At 45.1% G+C, this 19,482-nt stretch overlaps 2 protein-coding genes across 2 annotated transcripts; one reads left to right on the top strand and one right to left on the bottom strand.

Annotated features, from left to right (window-relative positions):
• Positions 1–129: 129 nt before the first annotated feature.
• On the bottom strand, positions 130–5,759 carry LOC106587481 (TAF5-like RNA polymerase II p300/CBP-associated factor-associated factor 65 kDa subunit 5L). Its single transcript, XM_014175902.3, has 5 exons — positions 5,507–5,759; positions 4,865–5,006; positions 4,520–4,624; positions 3,583–4,364; positions 130–3,404 (listed from the first exon to the last, which is right to left on the bottom strand). Exons 2-5 carry the CDS (start codon positions 5,001–5,003, stop codon positions 2,607–2,609), a joined length of 1,824 nt encoding a protein of 607 aa, XP_014031377.1. The 5' UTR covers positions 5,004–5,006; positions 5,507–5,759; the 3' UTR covers positions 130–2,606.
• A 189-nt stretch (positions 5,760–5,948) lies between these two features.
• On the top strand, positions 5,949–18,075 carry LOC106587472 (nuclear pore complex protein Nup133). Its single transcript, XM_014175889.3, has 26 exons — positions 5,949–6,181; positions 6,279–6,394; positions 6,526–6,629; positions 6,866–6,970; positions 7,256–7,387; positions 7,619–7,789; positions 7,888–8,043; positions 8,642–8,712; positions 8,837–8,984; positions 9,245–9,395; positions 9,734–9,891; positions 10,111–10,202; positions 10,747–10,904; positions 11,064–11,158; positions 11,436–11,660; positions 11,838–11,960; positions 14,126–14,225; positions 14,460–14,717; positions 14,965–15,098; positions 15,613–15,771; positions 15,946–16,081; positions 16,276–16,394; positions 16,977–17,057; positions 17,151–17,215; positions 17,448–17,536; positions 17,795–18,075. Exons 1-26 carry the CDS (start codon positions 6,054–6,056, stop codon positions 17,929–17,931), a joined length of 3,411 nt encoding a protein of 1,136 aa, XP_014031364.2. The 5' UTR covers positions 5,949–6,053; the 3' UTR covers positions 17,932–18,075.
• The last annotated feature ends 1,407 nt before the right edge of the window (positions 18,076–19,482 follow it).

The following is a 19,482-nucleotide window of genomic DNA, read 5'->3' as shown; positions in this document are numbered from 1 at the left end:
AATAAACTGTCAATTACAAATAAAAAGGCTGATATGAACAGAAAATGTCTGTCAACTAACAAGAGTATCCATTTGTTTTATCTTTACCATTATAGATCTGAAGCAATATAAAACACTCCAAAGTCCAGATCTTTCTCTTAACTTTATCAATTCATTTTCACCCACAAACATGCAACAGGGTGCCATCTCTCTTGAAAAATAAAAACCAGGTACAGCCAGATTACAAAAATAGATTTACACTTCTCATATTATTACAAATAATGCCACTAACAGAATGGTAAGAAACAAAGTACAGTTGTCATTCTTTCCCTGTGATTACTCTCATATTGGTCGCAGTTCAGCATTTCATAGCATACCAACATTATCAGTTAGCGTTGATGATGTTTAACAACTGTATGAGGACAAATTCTGGGGAGATGCTGATTTTTAAACAACTCAAGTAATCGAATAGCCGGAGACCCATTTTTTTTTTTAGATCAATGTGAATTTTGTACGTGACCGAATAAAACAGGTGTTGACCCTCAAGGCACGAGACCCAAAATGCAATCCTCATCCGGAACCATGCCAAGCAAACATTCTACATGGAAATTCTACTTGGATGTGAATTTATTGGAAATATTTGGGAAGCCTGAAAAGTTAAGAGGTCTCACTAGTAGAACCCATCAGGTAGTTCTTGGTGAAAATGCCATAAATCAAAAAGTTATTTCCAATGAATCTACCCTCTTACATGTACAGTTGAAGTCGGAAGTTTACATACACTTAGGTTGGAGTCATTAAAACTTGTTTTTCAACCACTCCACAAATTTCAAACTATAGTTTTAGCAAGTCGGTTAGGACATCTACTTTGTGCATGACACAAGTAATTTTTCCAACAATTGTTTACAGACAGACTATTTCACTTATAATTCACTGTATCATAATTCCAGTGGGTCAGAAGTTTACGTACACTAACTTCACTGTGCCTTTTCCAGCTTGGAAAATTTCAGAAAATGATGTCATGGCTTTAGACGCTTCTGATAGGCTAATTGACATCATTTGAGTCAATTGGAGGTGTACCTGTGGATTATTTCAAGGCCTACCTTCACACTCAGTTCCTCTTTGCTTGATATCATGGGAAAATCAAAATAAATCAGCCAAGACCTCAGAAAAAAAATGGTAGACCTTCACAAGTCTGGTTCATCCTTGGGAGCAATTTCCAAACGCCTGAAGATACCACGTTCATCTGTACAAACGTATAAACACCATGGGACCACGCAGCTGTCATACCGCTCAGGAAGGAGACGCGTTCTGTCTCCTAGAGATGAACGGAATGTGGTGCGAAAAGTGCAAATCAATCCCAGAACAACAGCAAAGGACCTTGTGAAGATGCTGGAGGAAACGGGTACAAAAGTATCTATATCCACAGTAAAAAGAGTACTATATCAACATAACCTGAAAGGCCGCTCTGCAATGAAGAAGCCACTTCTCCAAAACCGCCACAAAAAAGACAGACTATGGTTTGCAACGGCACATGGGGACAAAGATCGTACTTTTTGGAGAAATGTCCTCTGGTCTGATGGGACAAAAATAGAACTGTTTGGCCATAATGACCATCTGTTATGTTTGGAGGAAAAAGGGGGACGCTTGCAAGCCGAAGAACACCATCACAACCGTGAAGCACGGGGGTGGCAGCATCATGTTGAGGGGGTGCTTGGCTGCAGGAGGGACTGGTGCACTTCACAAAATAGACGGCATCACGAGGGAGTAAAATTATGTGGATATATTGAAACATCTCAAGACATCAGTCAGGAAGTTAAAGCTTGGTCGCAAATGGGTCTTCCAAATGGACAATGACCTCAAGCAAACGTCCAAAATTGTGGCAAAATGGCTTAAGGACAACAAAGTCAAGGTATTGGAGTGGCCATCACAAAGCCCTGACCTCAATCCTATAGAAAATGTGTGGGCAGAACTGAAAAAGCATGTGCGAGCAAGGTCTACAAACCTGACTCAATTGCACCAGCTCTGTCAGGAGGAATGGGCCAAAATTCACCCAACTTATTGTGGAAAGCTATCCAAAACATTTGACCCAAGTTAAACAATTTAAAGGCAATGCTACCAAATACTAATTGAGAGTATATAAACTTCTGACCCACTGGGAATGTGATGAAAAAAATAAAAGCTGAAATAAATCACTCTCTCTACTATTATTCTGACATTTCACATTCTTAAAATAAAGTTGTTATCCTAAATGACCTAAGACAGGGAATTTTTACTTTTAAATGTCAGAAATTGTGAAAAACTGAGTCTAAATGTATTTGGCTAAGGTGTATGTAAACCTCTGACTTCAACTGTAACTTCTCATTTTGGCATTGTGGATATAAGCATCAAAATAAAACCAAGTCATTTTTTGTATTATGTTCAGATTAACATCTCTTTTTCTACTCAGAGATCTTGTCAAAAACAACCTTGAGTGGGCAATTTTAGCAAGTGAGCTTTTGACCTGAAATTAAACCTCTCTGTAATTGGCTTAGGGAAGAAAACATGTATGTCTCCATGGTGACCATGTCTGAGATGAGACCCTCCAGACACAACAGTCCTTTAAAACAAAACTAAACAAAACAAAATGGCTACTGTCCATGTTTTTCCTGCGCCGTTCCCGTCACCAGGAGCAAGTTACAGGCCATGAACTGGATGTTGAGCACTTTGCTGGTATTGCCCGTGTAGAGCCCCACCAGCTCGCTGGACGAGCTATCCGCATGGGTCGTCCCATGGGAGTTTCGGATGTCCCACACCCTGACTGAGTTATCCATGGAAGAGGAGGCCACCAGGCTGCTGTCGGGGCTGAACGACAGGCTAGTGACACTGTCCGTGTGGCCCCTCAGGTCCTTGACCAGAGCCCCTGAGGCCAGGTCCCACAGCTTCACCCGCTGGTCCTCGCCCGCCGACGCCAGGTACTTCCCATTGGGCGCGAAGGCTACGGACAACACAGGGCCACGATGGCCTGTGAACAGGCGCACTGACGCCCCCTGCTGGGTACTCCAGAGGCGGACAGTTTTATCCGTGGAGCCTGTGGCTAGGTAGTTTGAGTTGGGGTGGAACTTGACGCAGTCCACATCCGCTAGGTGGCCGGCGTAGAGCCTCAGGGGGTAGGTCCTGGAGAAGGTCCAGAGGCGGGCGGTGCGGTCGTGGGAGCCGCTGGCAAAGTAGAGGCTGCAGGGGCTGACATCCACGTCCCAGACGGGATAGGCGTGGCCCTGGTAGAGGGCCGTGTTGGTGAAGCTGCCTAGGTCCCAGTAGCGAATGGACGTGTCCTCCGAGCAGGACAGCAGGCCCGAGCTGTCTGTCAGGAAGGCTGTGCGGAACACCGGACCGCTGTGGCCACGCAGGGTCTTGATCTCGCTGCCTGAGCCGTCCTCTTCATCTGCCTGAATACAGGGGGGAAAAGCGCATTGACATTTTACATTTTCAGAGGAAACACCATTGTACTGCCTAGATATGTGAAAGTTTCCCATAATTGTCGGCAGGGATACCAACAACCGCCATGCCATTTATCTTAAAATGGACTATTTCTGTAAAAATCCTAACCAAAGAAAATCCTCTCACCTCCTCTTCCAGCACGTCGCATGCTAAGCGTATGTGTGACACATCGGCCCGGTGTGGCCTGGCCTTCAGTTTCCTGGCCCTAAGGCTCCATAGCTTGACGGCCGAACTGTCGAACCCGGCGGCCAGCAGCTTGCTGTCGGCCGACACCTCTGCCGCGTTCAGCAGCTGCTCCGTGTGCTGGAAGGCGTAGAAGCACACGGTGGTGAGTGACGGCGGCCCCTCACGCACCTTTTTAATGCAGTCCTGCAGTGCCTCCAGGGCCGCCTCGCTCTGCGGGATCCCTGTGGGGACCTCCACCCCCGCCGCCTCTCCTCGCTCAGGGCCATCCGCTCCCGACCACGAGGAGGTAGAGTTGGGGGCCGTGGTGGCGGCCCCGGCAGCTCCCGCACCCGTCGTCCCGTACAGCTGGTAGTCGGTGCGTGGCGAGGAGGTGACCTCTACCTGGATGTGGGTGCTGAGGGCCCTACAGAGGGTACTGTTGTCTTCGCTCTGCAGATAGCGTAACAAGTAACTGTAGGCCGGCTCCGTCAGGTTCACCACGTACTTGTGGTCGAGGAAGGCCAGGAGCTTAGGGTTGGCGTTGACATCCTGCTGGGTGAGGACATGGCGAAGCTGCTCCACGGTGGAGCGCTGCTCGGCGTCCCCCAGGAAGAGGCCGTGGAAGCGGCTGTAGAAGCCGTCCACAGCCCCCTTCAGGCTGCAGCGCACCATGTCCAGGTGGAGATAAACGAAGAGCGGGTACAGGACGCAGCTCACCTCCTGGCCCCATGGCAACGCCGCTTCTGGACCGGAGAAAATAAACAAAGCGTAAGGCCACGATCCTATGCCCACAATAACTAGCATAGCATTTACAATACATTGCTTCATACTAAGTGGTAAGCTAGTATAATGTTGCATAGCAGCATACATCATCAGTCTCTACACAATTGTGAAGTACCTGAGAGAAAATTGCGTAGTCTGGAAAATTGGGTCTCGTACTGTTGAGGGTCAGCTTGGCAAGGAGCAGCAGAGACAATGTTTGCACACCCCAACTCTGTCTGCACTGCTCAAAGAAAGAGAGACAATGAATAAGATTAGGTATATGTCCATGAGTAATCACCTGTTACTATTCATCCTAAACTGAAAGATGATGCTTGAACTTCTCAATAAGTGAGATTTGCTGAATCATGTCTGCAAAAATAGTTGGCATCATTCACCCATTAAATCTGTGATACTAGTTTCACTTGATTTGGTCATTGAGCTTTGCATTAGATACCGGCCAGCTGCCAATTCAAAGCCTCACCTGTGAGGTTGGCAGCCATCTCCTCTGCGGACTGAGACAGTTTAGCCCCCTTCAGGGAACTTTCAGTATCCACATACTGCCTCCGCTTCAGGTACTGAGCTACAGTGTACTGGATCTGCTCCGTGCGTACCCGCTTCATAACCTGGGAAAATACAAAACAGTATAGCAGCCTGGATAAAAGCAAAGGCTTTACCTGTGCATTAAGACGTTGTTTAGCTGATGTAACTTACTGCATTGCATTTACATATGTTAGTTAACTCATTACAAACACTGCTAGAAACTAGATAGCTATATTTATAGTTTCCTGGAATTACATAGACCCATGAGTAATTAACTTCAGTGCTGTTGGAGAAGAGAAAAATGTGCTATATGGCTAGCTAACACTTGCCAACACAACAACCATTCAATAAAACTGTTAGCCAGTGTTAGCAAGGGTCGCCATGCAAACTTGGGAGAATATCCGTACAAGTGAGCAACAAATGCACTGGTAAAAGTACGCACCAAACAGCTTAAGCAGATTATTGCAGTCCTGACATTAGCAAAATAACGTTAGCCAGCTGCTAAAGTTAGCTAAACTAGGCCCTTCGAACTTTAAGCGGGTTTAGCGAAAAACATCTCAACAACAACATCATGGCCACTCACTGCATATCGTGCTGATATTTTTCCTTGGCAGTTACAGCTATTAATGAAATTATATTTATGCAATGTGATTTGTTTGTATCACAAATATCCCGCTGCCTTTCGTAGCAACCCCATCATCATGTATGTCCACCCCTTCCATCAAATAGCAGCTCGCTCTCATCTTGGAGTCATCGATCGATCGACTCATCTTGCCTGAATGTAATGGCGAGAAATCTGTATTGTGTTCTGTTTACCTCCAACCAAAACACAACTAGCTACTTGCAAAAGGCAATCAATTTACAATCAGTAATAGTGTAATTGTAATTGAAGGGATTATTCATAAATGACAATGTTATTCGTAAAAAAATAATTCGTGTTCAAACAAATGTATTATTAAAAAAAAATGTATTCAATGGCACGATCTAGTGGACCAACTATGTACTACGAATCTGAGTTTGTATTTCATGACGTATATTTCATGCGCCTGAAGTTTCATATTGTTCGCGCAATATATTCGAAGAGCTGTCTGGAGTTGAATGAATATTGAGCATTTTGGGGTACAGCTACGATGTTTAGCCCTCGTCCCACCTCTAGTTCAGGCCGAAGGCAGTCCTCAAGGGTCACCGGTAGAAAGAGTCTCGCCGGTACACCTACAGGGCTTCTCTTTTCCCCACGTAGGACGTCGTTAGCAGCGAGGTGAGTGTCCATGCTCCATCATTGTCAACAATGTCTCTTGAGGCACAGTCACTCGTGGAGTATTTAAAAAATAAACTGCTCACCCTCTGATTTCCAGATCAACTCCCACGCGTGTGCAGAGCTACTCAACTTCAGAAGCACTCCACTTCGATGTCCAGACGTTTGGCTCTTCTCTACCTGTCAAAGTCATGGAGGCTTTGACAATGGCTGATGGTTGGTCATTGACTCTTTCCTGCCATTATCTCTCTGCGAGTTATACATGCTGTTGAATGCATTGTACAGGTCATCCAGATCAATGCAGTCTGGCTGATGTTCTCCTTTCCCACCTGTTTTGTGTCCCTCAGCCGATGACCAGATCTCTGTGAAGGTGGATGAGAGTGGCTGGGCCTGGATGGTGTGTGGAGAGAGACTGATCATCTGGAAGATCTGCCAGACTGCTGTTGCAAAGGTACAGTCCAGTAGGTCACACCGTAGCAAAATGCTTTGAAACGGAACACAAAATGAGCACTCCTTATTGGGCAAGTCCAGGTAGAACGCTACCTCTTTGTGTCACTCCGTTCCAACACTGGATACACAACCCTGGTTGATAATTATGATATGCAACGCATTGATACAGTGTTCTATAATTAAAAAAACAACAACATGCAGTGCCAATGAGTGAACCTTCTCTGTTGTGTCTCCTAGTTGTCAGTATGTAAGGGCCTCCAGCTGCCCGCTAGTGAGTTTGCCTACTATGCTGATCTCATCTCCATATCATCTCCCAGCCCTCTGGAGACTGCCACTGTTCAGGTAATCAATGACTGTATCAGGAAACTAAACTATTCAACCTCCGAAGGTGGGAACTTTTTTTGCACATGTCTGCCTATTGACTTAGCTGTTACAGTAGCTGTTGAGCAGCTAGCCTGAGTGTCAGTCTCTTTCTGCATTAGTCTACTTGTTGTCTTTGACGAGGCGTTCCTGACTGAATAAGCTGGCACCCAGGCTAATAATCAGGAACAAATGAACTGAAAGTCCAATCGACTCACCATCAGTCGTGGTTGTTTACTGTTGTGGGACTTTGTCTTGAATGCTCAGTCTATCTCTGTCATGGCGGTGGCTCCAGAGGGAACAGCCCGGTTCTGGCCCAGTTTAGCCCACGAGGGGAATTACACTGAGACTGTGGTCGACATGGGCGAAAACCTCTGCAACTTTGTTGTGGCTGTTAGGGTAAGTTGTTATGTTGTGGATGCATTGTTCTTGTTTTGAATACAACGCTGCTCCTCAATCACAGATAAAGATGTATAGAGCAGGTTCTCATTATTAGTGGATTGAGAATTACCAACAAATTGTGTGTAAAACGTTAACACACATACATATTTATCTGATTAAACATTATGTGTTGTTGATTTCATCCCACTTCCTCTCCTCCCTCATCCCACCATCCCTCTCTTCCCTCAGGGGGGTAGTTTCATCGTGTCATCCTATAAGGGCCAGATGATGCGTCTCGGGGCGGACCCCTCTGGAAAGCTGCTGCAGAGGGCGCTACAGCAGGGCCAGGGGGTGCTTTCCGGCATCGGACGCCGCGTCTCCAGCCTGTTTGGCATGCTCGCCCCGCTCACCAACAACAATGCACGTTTCTTCTAGTGGAGTCCTATGAATCCCCATATTATAGTAATAAATTGGTAATATGATGATAGCAGCTCACATACCCTCTCCTCCCTCTATAGCTCCACAGTGTTCTGTGGGTGGGAGAGACGGGCTGCCTGTATACTCTGACCTCCTGTGGGCTCAGTAAATGGGAGGTGGATGAGGTCACAGAGCACCAGGTCCTTAGCTGGGACTCCAGCCGCGCTCTGACGGAGAGTGTAGCCGACGCCATCTGGGTAAGCAGAACAACACTTTACATGAATGTTGTGTTACTTTATGTCAGGTTGCGTTAAATCATGGTGCGTTACTTTGAGGTGAACCGTCCCCTTGGTTGTACAGGTAACTGCCAAAATAAAGGAAACACTAGAGTAAATGAGGGACACAAAGCATGTGCTTCCTGAGTTAACATATCATCATGGTTAGCCATTTTGGCTACCATGGCTAGAAGAGATCTCAGTTACTTTGAAAGAGGGGTATCAAAGGAGCATAGCGGTTTTAAAGTGTGTGTGTCTCAGTCACCAGATCTCAACCCTATTGAACACTTATGAGATCCCGGAGCGACGCCTGAGACGGTGTTTTCCACCACTGTCAAAAAAACACCAAATTATGGTATTTATTGTGGATTTTTTTTTTGCATCCCTCCGATAGAGTTCCAGACACTTGTAGAATCTATGCCAAGGTGCATTGACGCTTTTCAGGCAGCTCGTGGTGGCCCAACGCCCTATTAAGACACTTAAGTTGGTGTTTCCCATATTTTGGAAGTTACCTATAGATTGGATGATTGTCCTGAAGGCATGACCTGTTTTTTTTTTTTTCTCTCTCGCCATCTATCAGGGGTCAGAGAGCAACTATGAGGAAATCAAGGAAGGCGTGAACGTTACCTACATGGACATGCAACTGAGCCAGTAAGTCGAGCTCTCATCTAGGTTTCTGGATGCATTTATCTCACTACATGATTTGATGTAATAGTCAGCTGGTGTCTGCGACTTTTTATGATTCTACACGTCTGACTATATTTTTGTGTTCCAGGGATGGCCTGGTAGTGTTGGCGGCAGCCTGGCACCCCTCAGACTCCCCCTGCCTGGCCTACTTCTGCCTGGTCACCCTGCTGGACAACGGCAACAACATCTCTGAGGAGCTCTCTGTGGAGGTCACCAAGTACAACCCCCCCTTCCAGGTCAGTCTTCACTCAACCCTGGTCACTATTGGGCTTCAACTGAAATTGTGTATTATGGTTCACAAAATGTTATTTTTTTAAAATGTGTTTGAAAGTGGCAATAGTTTCCTTAAGTAGACTTTTTCTCAATACGCTCAAGGCTTCATGCATTTGGAATGCAATTTTTCACACATGAAAATATCAACCATATTGGTCTTCCTTCAGTTTAAATGTCGATGTTTATTTGTCTAATGGTTGATATGTTGTGTTATTGCCCTCAGAGTGAGGATGCTCTCCAGGCCATGAGGCTGATGTTACCACGGGCCTCCAGCCCTGCTGCCTTCCTGTACAACGAGGAGCTGGTGTTTGCCTGCTCCACCGGTACCGGCAGAGGAGGTCTACCTGAGGAGAAGATTCCCTTCAACACACCTGGTAAGAGACATGGATAATGGACTCAAGGTTAGAGGACATTGGGTGCCTCTCAATAGTTTAAAGTTGGCCCATTTCCTCATCTCCTTTTCTTAATAACAAAATTGACAAGAAGAGGAAGCCTTTAGACTGTTGACATGCACCCAATGTTTTAAACCGAATGGTATTGATGAGTGAATGGTGTAGATGGCTGCAACAGCTCTCAGTAATTCATAGTTATCATAATAATATCATCAACCTTTTTTTGTCTTTTTAGCTCATTATCCATTTTCATGAATGGTCAATTTGACTTGACTCGCCTCCCATGTTTCTATTCTCACCGTCCTCCTTCATCTCTCCAGGTGACCGTCTGTGTGGTGGGGGCTGCTGTGCCAACCTGCCAGTGTTCTTCTCCCAGAACAGTGGTCTGGTGGCCGTGGTGGCCAGAGAGAGTGCCTCTATGCTGCCTGAGACTATGGAGGACTCCCTCTGCTTCTCCCTGGCTGGGGCCGGCCCTGAGGTAGAGAGTAGAGTCAGATGAATTAAAGCAGTGTAGGTCTCTGATATGGAACTGGGTCACCAATTGACTTGTGTGAATAATGAGATTACATTAAATTGGTGAACTAGAATGTTTTTTGTTTTTTTATTCCCCATTTTCATTATTTTTACATAATTGGTGAGTACACATTTGTTTTATGACGTACATTATTTATGAATTCACACTTTTTTTTGTTTCAAGGCAACTGCTATGGAGACTCCGACTAGGATGGAGCCTGTAGCGCAAGAGGACAAAACCAAACTCCTAAAAGCAGCGTTCCTGCAGTTCTGCCGGTAAGTCTGCAGAAAGATTGTGGGATGTTGGCCCCAATTGCTGAAGTTTGAGTTTTATTGACAGTGACACAGACCTCCTTCGTAAAACAAGGGAATTTGTTTGTTCCTCCCCTGAAAAAATGTCCCTGTGTTGAGGACGATGTGGATTTAGGTCTGTGTAATTACTTACTCTCTGTGATTGCATCTGCCCTGTTGTTGGTAAGCTGTTACTGCCAAATGAGGACGCATGGCTCTGAGTTTTTTACAGGAAGAGGGAGGGAGGGAGGGAGTGTTTGAGTGAGTGAGTGAGTGTGTGTGTGTGTGTGTGTGTGTGTGTGTGTGTGTGTGTGTGTGTGTGTGTGTGTGTGTGTGTGTGTGTGAGAGAGTGTGTACATGTAGACGGAGTGAATGGGGTGTGTACAATTCAAATGAGTACCACTAAATAATTATGTACAATTATTTTATGTGTTTTCAGGAATTACCTGGTTAAATGATCTAAGCAATAAACGTTGTTATTATTGAGTTTACCTTGTTGTTGTGAGTAGAATGTAACTGTGTTTATCAGGAATGACCTGGTGGGGGCCCAGACCATGACAGACGAGCTGTTCCCCCCGGATGGGGACGGAGACGGGGAGCTGGACTTGGTGGTGACCCGGATCAACCTGGACCTGGTTGATGACTACCCAGCGTCAGACCCCCGCTGGGCCGAGTCTGTCCCTGACGGTGGGAGGGAGGGAGGGATGGAGGGAGGGAAAGAGAACAGAAAGAGGGAGAGAAATGCAGACAGGCGAAGACATGGAAATCTGTACTTCTTTTCTATCAAAATGATTGAATATATTGTTCCACATAGAAGTGACCTTGTTTCTGTGTTGTCGTGTCCAGAGAGTGCTGGCTTCCCCCTGACCTCCCTCATCATCCTCCACCAGCTAGAGGACAAGATGAAGGCCCACGGCTGCTTCATGGACTTCCTGTTACAGGTGGGCCACCTGCATAGAAATATATTTCAGTCCCGAATAATCCTGCATAATTCTAATCCTGTGGGCCACCTGCATAGAAATACATTTTAATCCTGCATAATTCTAATCCTGTGGGTCACCGTGGGATCGGACTTCATTACAGGACTCCTCACAGATCTATGGATAAAGATTGATATGTCATGACTGAGTTCAACAACCTTACCTCGTTACTCCCCACCCCTGTATCTTACTCTCTTCTACTTGCTCTCTCCCCCACTCCACCTCCCCTCCCCCACAGGTGGGTCTCCTGGACCGGCTGGGCCAGACCGCGGTGCGCTCGTCTCCCATGGCGACGCGCCTGTTGCTGTGCGAGCACGCCGAGAAGCTACAGGCGGCCATGACGCTGAAGAACCACCACGCCAAGCACGGTGAGCTGGTCAATCGCGCCATCCTCAGTGCCTTGAGGAAGAGCAACGCAGCCGTGTCCACCAGCCTCACGGCCGCCGACGTCTTCTTCAGAGAGGTGACAATGACACATAATATCCCCAGCAGAGTTGGGGTCTTCACACAATTTAGATGATTTGAGATTCCAATTCAAATCATTTTGTCAATGCCAAAACATTAGCTTTGGGATTTTGGGAAGCTTCTGTCTTGTGCCTCAGGTGAGGTTATTAAGGTGTGTGTGAATATGTGTGTGTAGGTGTCTCAGATCTCCTCAGTCTTTGAGTGTCTCCTAGAAGAGGAGGAGAGGTCTCTGAAGGAGAACCCTGTGGACTCTGTGAAGTGGGCTGAAGTGGTGCTCAGTGTCAACACCATTATCAAGGTACACAACACAGGCTCTGTATCCACATCCATATTGTTAGTCACGTATCTCCCATGCATGTGTATGGTTGCCTTTTGATCATATGGTGTGCTTCTATATACTGTGTATCTACAGTGCATTCGGAAAGTATTCAGACCCCTTGACTTTGTCCACATTTCAAATCTAATTTTATTTTTGGAACATTACAGCGTTATTCTAAGATTGATTTAAATTGGGGGTTTTCCCCCTTGTCAATCTAAACACAATACCCCATAATGAGAAAGCAAATAGGTTTGTATACATTTTTGCAAATGTAAAAAAAAACTATCACATTTACATAAGTATTCAGACCCTTTACTCAGTACTTTGTTGAAGCACCGTTGGCAGCGATTACAGCCTTGAGTCTTGTTGGTATGACGCTACAAGCTTGGCACACCTGTATTTGGGGAGTTTCTCCCATTCTTCTCTGCAGATCCTCTCAAGCTCTGTCAGGTTGGATGGGGAGCGTCGCTGCACAGCTTTTTTCAGGTCTCTCCAGAGATGGTGGATCGGGTCCAAGTCCGGTCTCTGGCTGGGCCACTCAAGGACATTCAGAGACTTGTCCCGAAGCCACTCCTGCGTTGTCTTGGCTGTGTGCTATGGGTCTTTGTCCCATTGGAAGGTGAACCTTCACGCCAGTCTGAGGTCCTGAGTGCTGTGGAGCAGGTTTTAATCAAGGATCTCTCTACTTTGCTCCGTTCATCTTTCCTTCGATCCTGACTAGTCTCCCAGTCCCTGCCGCAGAAAACATTCCCACAGCATGGTGCTGCCAGGTTTCCTCCAGATGTGACGTTTGGAATTCAGGCCAAAGAGTTCAATCTTAGTTTCATCAGACCAGAAAATCTTGTTTCTCATGGTCTGAGAGTCCTTTAGGTGCCTTTTGGCAAACTCCAAGTGGGCTGTCATGTGCCTTTTTACTGAGGAATGGCTTCCATCTGGCCACTCTACCATAAAGGCCTGATTGGTGGAGTACCGCAGAGATGGTTGTTCTTCTGGAAGGTTTTCCCATCTCCACAGAGGAACTCTGGAGCTCTGTCAGAGTGACCATGGGGTTCTTGGTCACCTCACTGACCATGGCCCGATTGCTCAGTTGGGCTGGGTGGCCAGCTCTAGGAAGTCTTGGTGGTTCCAAACTTCCTCCATCATTCTTAAATGGAGGCCACTGTGTTCTTGGGGATCTTCAATGCTCCAGACATTTTTTGGTACCCTTCCCCAGATCTATGCCTCGACACAATCCTGTCTTGGAGCACTACGGACAATTCCTTCGACCTCATAGCTTGGTTTTTGCTCTGACATGCACTGTCAACTGTGGGACCTTATATAGACAGGTGTGTGCCTTTCCAAATCATGCCCTACCAATTGAATTTACCACAGGTGGACTCAGTTGTAGAAACATCTCAAGGATGATCAATGGAAACAGGATGCACCTAAGCTCAATTTTCAAGTCTCATAGCAAAGGGTTTGAATACTTAAATAAAATACCTTATTTACATTTCATACATTTGCAAAAATTTCTTAACCTATTTTCACTTTGTCATTATGGGGTATTGTGTGTAGATTAATGAGGAACAAAAAATAATTGTATCCATTTTTGAATAAGACTAACCTAACAAAATGTGGGAAAAGTCAAGGGGTCAGAATACATTCCGAATGCACTGTATACACACTGAGCAAAAATATAAGCGCAACATTTAAAGTGTTGGTCCATGAGCTGAAATTAAAGATCTCAGAAATGTTCCATACTCACGAAAACTTTATTTCTCTCTAATTTGTTTACAGTCCTGTTAGTGCGCATTTTTTCTTTGCCCAGATAATCCATCCACTTGACAGGTGTGGCATATCAAAAAGATGATTAAATGGCATGACCATTACACAGGTGCACCTTGTGCTGGGCCTGGCTCCCCAGGTGCTGGGCCTATGCCCACACATGACTGTGCCCCAGCCCAGTCATGTGAATTTTATAGATTAGGGCCTAATGAATTTATTTCAATTGACTGATTTCCTTATATGAACTGTAACTCACTAAAATCATTGAAATTGTTGCCTCTAGCGTTTTATATTTTTGTTCAGGTCATGTTGCGTGTGAGGTTGTATTTCTTGTGATGGCACAGTCAGTAATTTGTGTACGTTTGTGTGTTGTATTCCAGGACATGCTGCAGGCTGCTGGTCAGTACAGAGACACCAAGGCCTCACTGTACAGAGCCTCAGAGAGCACCCCTGCTGAGTCAGAATACATCCCATGGACCGGTACATTCCCTGTTGAACACACACACGCACACACACACAGTAGTCTAAAGTAACTTCTTATAACGCCTTGTCTCCTTTTGTTAATGTCAACTGATCTGAAAAGACAGGATAGGTGAAAGCGATATGCTAGATCCCTTTCACTGCGATGAAGGAGAAGAATTTAGAAGTCTCCCAAATGTAAGACAATTGAGATGCGCCCTTAATCCCCAAACCTGTCTCTTTCTCTCGCCACAGCCTCGAGCGGTCTGGGAGGGGTGCGCACCGTCATCGCCCGCCAGCACGAGGTGATCCTGCGTGACGTGTACCCTCACGCCGACTCAGAGCTGCGCAATGGCCTGAACGAGCAGCTGGCAGCCCTGCTGGACGTGCTCCTGGGAGGCTACGTTTCCCAGCTGACCTCACTGAGACCGGGCCGTCCGGGTCAGCAGGACCGCTACAACACCCTGGAGATGGAGTACACGCAGCGCCGCTCTGAGCTGCTCGCACCACTGTGTGAGTGAAGACTGAACGCAAAATACCGGGAGGACATATTGGCTTGAGTATTTGGTTACCGGGTCAAGCCATTTTGGAATACAAAATCATTTTTATCTTAATCCTTTCAGTGGAATTACACATTTTATAGCTAAATGTAGCTGATATTTTTCATAAATTATAAGTCTGACTGCTTATTGCATCCATTATAAAGGTATTATGTACACTTAAATAATATTAAGGGTGTTAACTTTTCTTTTTGTTCCAGTGGAGCTGGGTCAGTACCAGTGGGTGGCGGCACTGGCAGAGAAGTACTGTGACTTTGACATCCTGGTCCAGATGTGTGAGCAGACTGACAACCAGAACAGACTGCAGCACTACATGGCCAAGTTCGCCGACCAGGTTAGACACTAATCCGCTAAAACCAGGGTGGTGTTCATTAGGTGGAGAAATTTTGAAATGGGGAGGCACTACTTGAACTGGTCCAATAAGAACACAGATTTTGTTTGTTGTTGCAAAATGTTTTGCTATTGTGTGCCGTACTGAACACAACTTAATTTTATCACTGGTGTTTTATCAAATCTGGCACTAACACTGGTGTTACATGTTTTATTATTTAGCAGACCCTCTTATCCAGAGCGACTTACAGGAGTAATTAGGGTTAAGTCCCTTGCTCAAGGGCACATAGACAGATTTTCACCTAGTCGGCTTGGTGATTCGAACCAACAATCTTTTGGTTACTGGCCCAACGCTCTTAACTGCTAGTCTACCTGCCGTTACTCAGACTGCGCATGTAAGTCATACATTGATACCCATTATGGGATAACATTTTTTGGGGTCTTTTCTCAAGCTAGGACTAGACTAAGATTCCATAGATGCTGCGGGTTTCATTTAATTTGCATGTCACTTCCTGTAGAACTTTGCAGACTTCCTGTTCCGCTGGTACATGCAGAAGGGGAAGAGGGGCAAGCTGCTCTCCCAGCCCATCGCCCAGCACCAGCAGCTGGCCAGCTTCCTGCAGTCCCACGAACACCTCAGCTGGCTGCACCACATCCACGTCCACGACTTCAGCAGTGTAAGTGGAACAGACACACACACTCGCTCATTCATTCACACACACACACACACACACACACATCAGTTGACCTTAGTAGCTAACTTGTGAACATGCCGCTTCTTATGAAAATACCAATGTTAAAGAAACAGTGTTGCATTTGTGATATTTATTTCACCATCTCTCTCGCCCCAGGCTTACAAAACCCTGTATGGCCAGGCCAACATGGAGACGCGTTACTTTGTGAAGAAGAAGACCCTGTTGGCTCTCAGTAAACTGACTGCCCTGGCATCAGACATGCCTGAGGCTGTGATGAAGAAACAAGTAGACGGTAAGGGGCTACTTGAGATACTGCTGCTTAGTTCTCAATTAAATCATACATTATTGTCAATGGGAGTTATGAACATGTATTTGAAACTGTGTTAGTATTTAGCCCTAAGACAACAGACACGATTTGATGCTGTAGGGTGTCTAATTGGTGAGTTCTGCAGGGATATCACCAGTGTTTTCTTTGTCATCCTACAGACATGGTAGAGCAGGAGAGGTTCTTGCTGCACCAGGAGACTCTGCCCAAACAGCTGCTGGAGGAGAAACAACAGAACCCAGACACCATGCCCCTGCTCAGCGCTCACAACCTTATTCATGTAAGAACACACATCAGTGGACCACTCACATCACCACATAACCCAACACAGACAACCTTACCAATGCACCATTATAAACTGGGTGGTTCGAGCACAGAATGCTGATTTGGCTGTATATCAGGGGGATAACAAAACATTTATTTTTACTGCTCTAATTACGTTGGTAGACAGTTTTCTAATATCTATAAGGCACCTCGGGGGTTTGTGATATATGGCCAAGATACCATGGCTAAGGGCGGTATCAAGGCACTCTGTGTTGCGTTATAGCTGTTAGCCGTGGTATATTGGCCATATACCACATCATACATTGATGCCCATTATGGGATAACATTTTTGTTGTTATATCTCAAGCTAGGACTAAACTAAGATTCCATATACCACACCCCATCATGCTTATTGCTTGAGTAGACCACACACCCAGTCGCACAACTAGTAACTCTACATAAATCCACATGCCTGCCACCACACACACACGATGACAATACAACACACGCATCTATCCTCCCTGTCACCAACTAAACCCCAAAATACAACTCCTACAAATACCAATGGACTGAGCAAATGTTTATATTTTCTCACCAGCTGTATATTTGTGATGACAACCGACGAGCCAATGAGTATGACTTCAAGAAGGCTCTGGATCTACTGGAGTACATAGACGAGGTAGTCCTACTGCCACTAGCATGAATCATTAACTCAGGGTTGATTAATCAGGTCTGTCAGGGTTCACTGATATGAGCCATATTCTTGTTGCAGGAGGACGCTGTGGACATTGAGGGACTCAAGTGTGAGATCTTCTGCAAGGCCCTCAAGAAAGAAGAGTAAGTACAGCTCAATGGCCCTAATCCTTCTAATATCTCACTCTTACTCCCTTTCTTGCTAATTTCCTCATTCCAAATCTGAAAGGATTTGATAGGTGTAAATACACTGTTTGACACTCCTTACATTTTATGTTGTCAGTGTGCTTTATATAGTAAATGCAATGAATTAATAAGCATTATTGTTATTACTGTAAGTTTGCATTGAGCTTCCTTTCCGCTGTGTTGCTCACAGCTGGTTGTCTGCTGATGGGAACGATGACCCTCTGGAGGCAGCCAAGGACAGCATCTTTGTCAAGATCCTCCTCAAGCTCATACAAGAAGGTAAGCACTGCAGTAGCCATTTTGGCTCGGTGTCTGACTAAAGGATTTCACTGTATTCTCATCAGTTAATTTGTTCGTAAACAACACATTTCAAGAGTTACTTAAGATATATTTAGGAGATTGTTGAATTGTTATATATATTTTGTAATTAATTACAAAATATTGAAAAAGGGTATTGAGTGTCACTGCTCTGTTTATTATGTACCTCTTTATGACCCATCCAACCTATTCAGAATGTGTTCTCTTGTTGTTTTCCAGGTGTTCCTCTACAGACCTACCTTCCTGACGTCAAAGACCTTCTTCAGCTGGACGAGATGGAGGCTTTGACATCAAAGCCCACTTTTGAGTTTGTATTGCGGGCCAACTATGAACATTACCTGCAAGCACAGATCTGATGACCCCTGACCCCTTTCACAACTATGTCTCCCAGGTTGCACTTGGTTTGTTCCTTACTTTCCATTTTTACTGTTTGTTTGACTGTTTGTTTGACAAAAAGATAACGTGTTGCATTTTCTAAATAAATGTCATATTTCTGTAAATGTTCTATTCTTTTGATTTTGGCATTCACTAAAGACTGCTTTATGTTTTTGAAAAACAAAATGTATTGTTTTATTTCCTTACCTCGATAACCTGGGAAATGGTAACATATGTAGATACACATCCTGAATCTCCAATACACCAAATCTCCTGTGATAATTGCTTGAGTAAAAGTCAGGAGAGTAAATGTCATGGATTCAACTGAAGCTGTTAGGCTAGGACCAGGTAGATGAAACAGTACACACCTCATGGAAAATATACCTATACTAGCCACTCAAAATGGACACAACATCCATCTCAACAACAAGCCACGCTCATTGACTAACATGCCATGAAAGGCTATTGGATTTCTGCAGCAAGCCATTGGGTGCTGTAGCCTACATTGCCAACTGTATTGGTTTCTTGTTTAAATAGCGGGGCCTGACTCCTCAAGTGTCTCCTCCAACGCTTAGAGGAGTCTGCAACTGATCCACTTTCACTGATGGCAGAAGCAGATGGCCTCTGTGTCTTGTCCTAAAAATAGAAAATGGAGGTTAAATTAGGGACATACACAATAAATTACAGCTACCGCCTTTATGGGGGAGGGGGATTGAAAGTTCAGTAACCCTATATGGGGTGGGTTGAAAGAACTCCCTCAGAGAAGGTGTGCCAATAGCTTTTGATTGGCTTCTAAGCATACTTTTTCAAACCGTCTCAATAGTCTTGATTGACTATTTTGAGTAGTTGTCATAGGGATGGTGACTAACTACCTGGTAGAAACTTTCACAGATCTTTGACAGTTTGTGTCAGAGCTCCAGGTTTGGAAGCCAGGCTTCTGCTGAATATTTGATCACATGACTTCCTGTCTGGCTTGTAGAATGCCTCCATGGATGGGGGTGTTGTGTCTGGTTGGTATGGAGATAACATTTACGAGCCTGAGTATTGGTCCCGCATGGCGCATGCAACGCCAGGGTTGTGAGTTTGATTCCCACGGGAGACCAGTACGAAAATGTATGCATTCACTACTGTAAATCGCTCTGGATAAGAGCATCCGTTAAGTGACAAATGTAAAAAATGTAATATTGGTATATGAAGTAGGCTATCCCATCAATAACATGCCTAACAAAGCTAAAATAAATTATAGGGACCAATGGAAGTTGGATAATGACATGCAATTTTAAACATTTGTTTTCTTGTACTAAAATACCTTTCCACAAGTACATTTAGTTGGATACCTTGGCAGTGATGAGTAAGCAGTTGGACAAACGTATTTTTATAAAGACACTTTTTTTTTAAACGCTGGGCTACAAAAAAGGAATTGTCCATGCCTTGGTGGCTGGCTGCAGCTGTTCGACTGCATGGCTAGGGTCCTATCTGCTTTCACCTACCCCCTGTTCAGAGCTACCCCCTGTTCAGAGAAACTAGACCAT

The sequence above is a fragment of the Salmo salar genome, chromosome 02 (genome assembly GCF_965601325.2).
Source record: "Salmo salar chromosome 02, fSalSal1, whole genome shotgun sequence".
NCBI lineage: Eukaryota > Metazoa > Chordata > Actinopteri > Salmoniformes > Salmonidae > Salmo > Salmo salar.
This window is presented reverse-complemented; position numbering and strand designations above follow the sequence as displayed.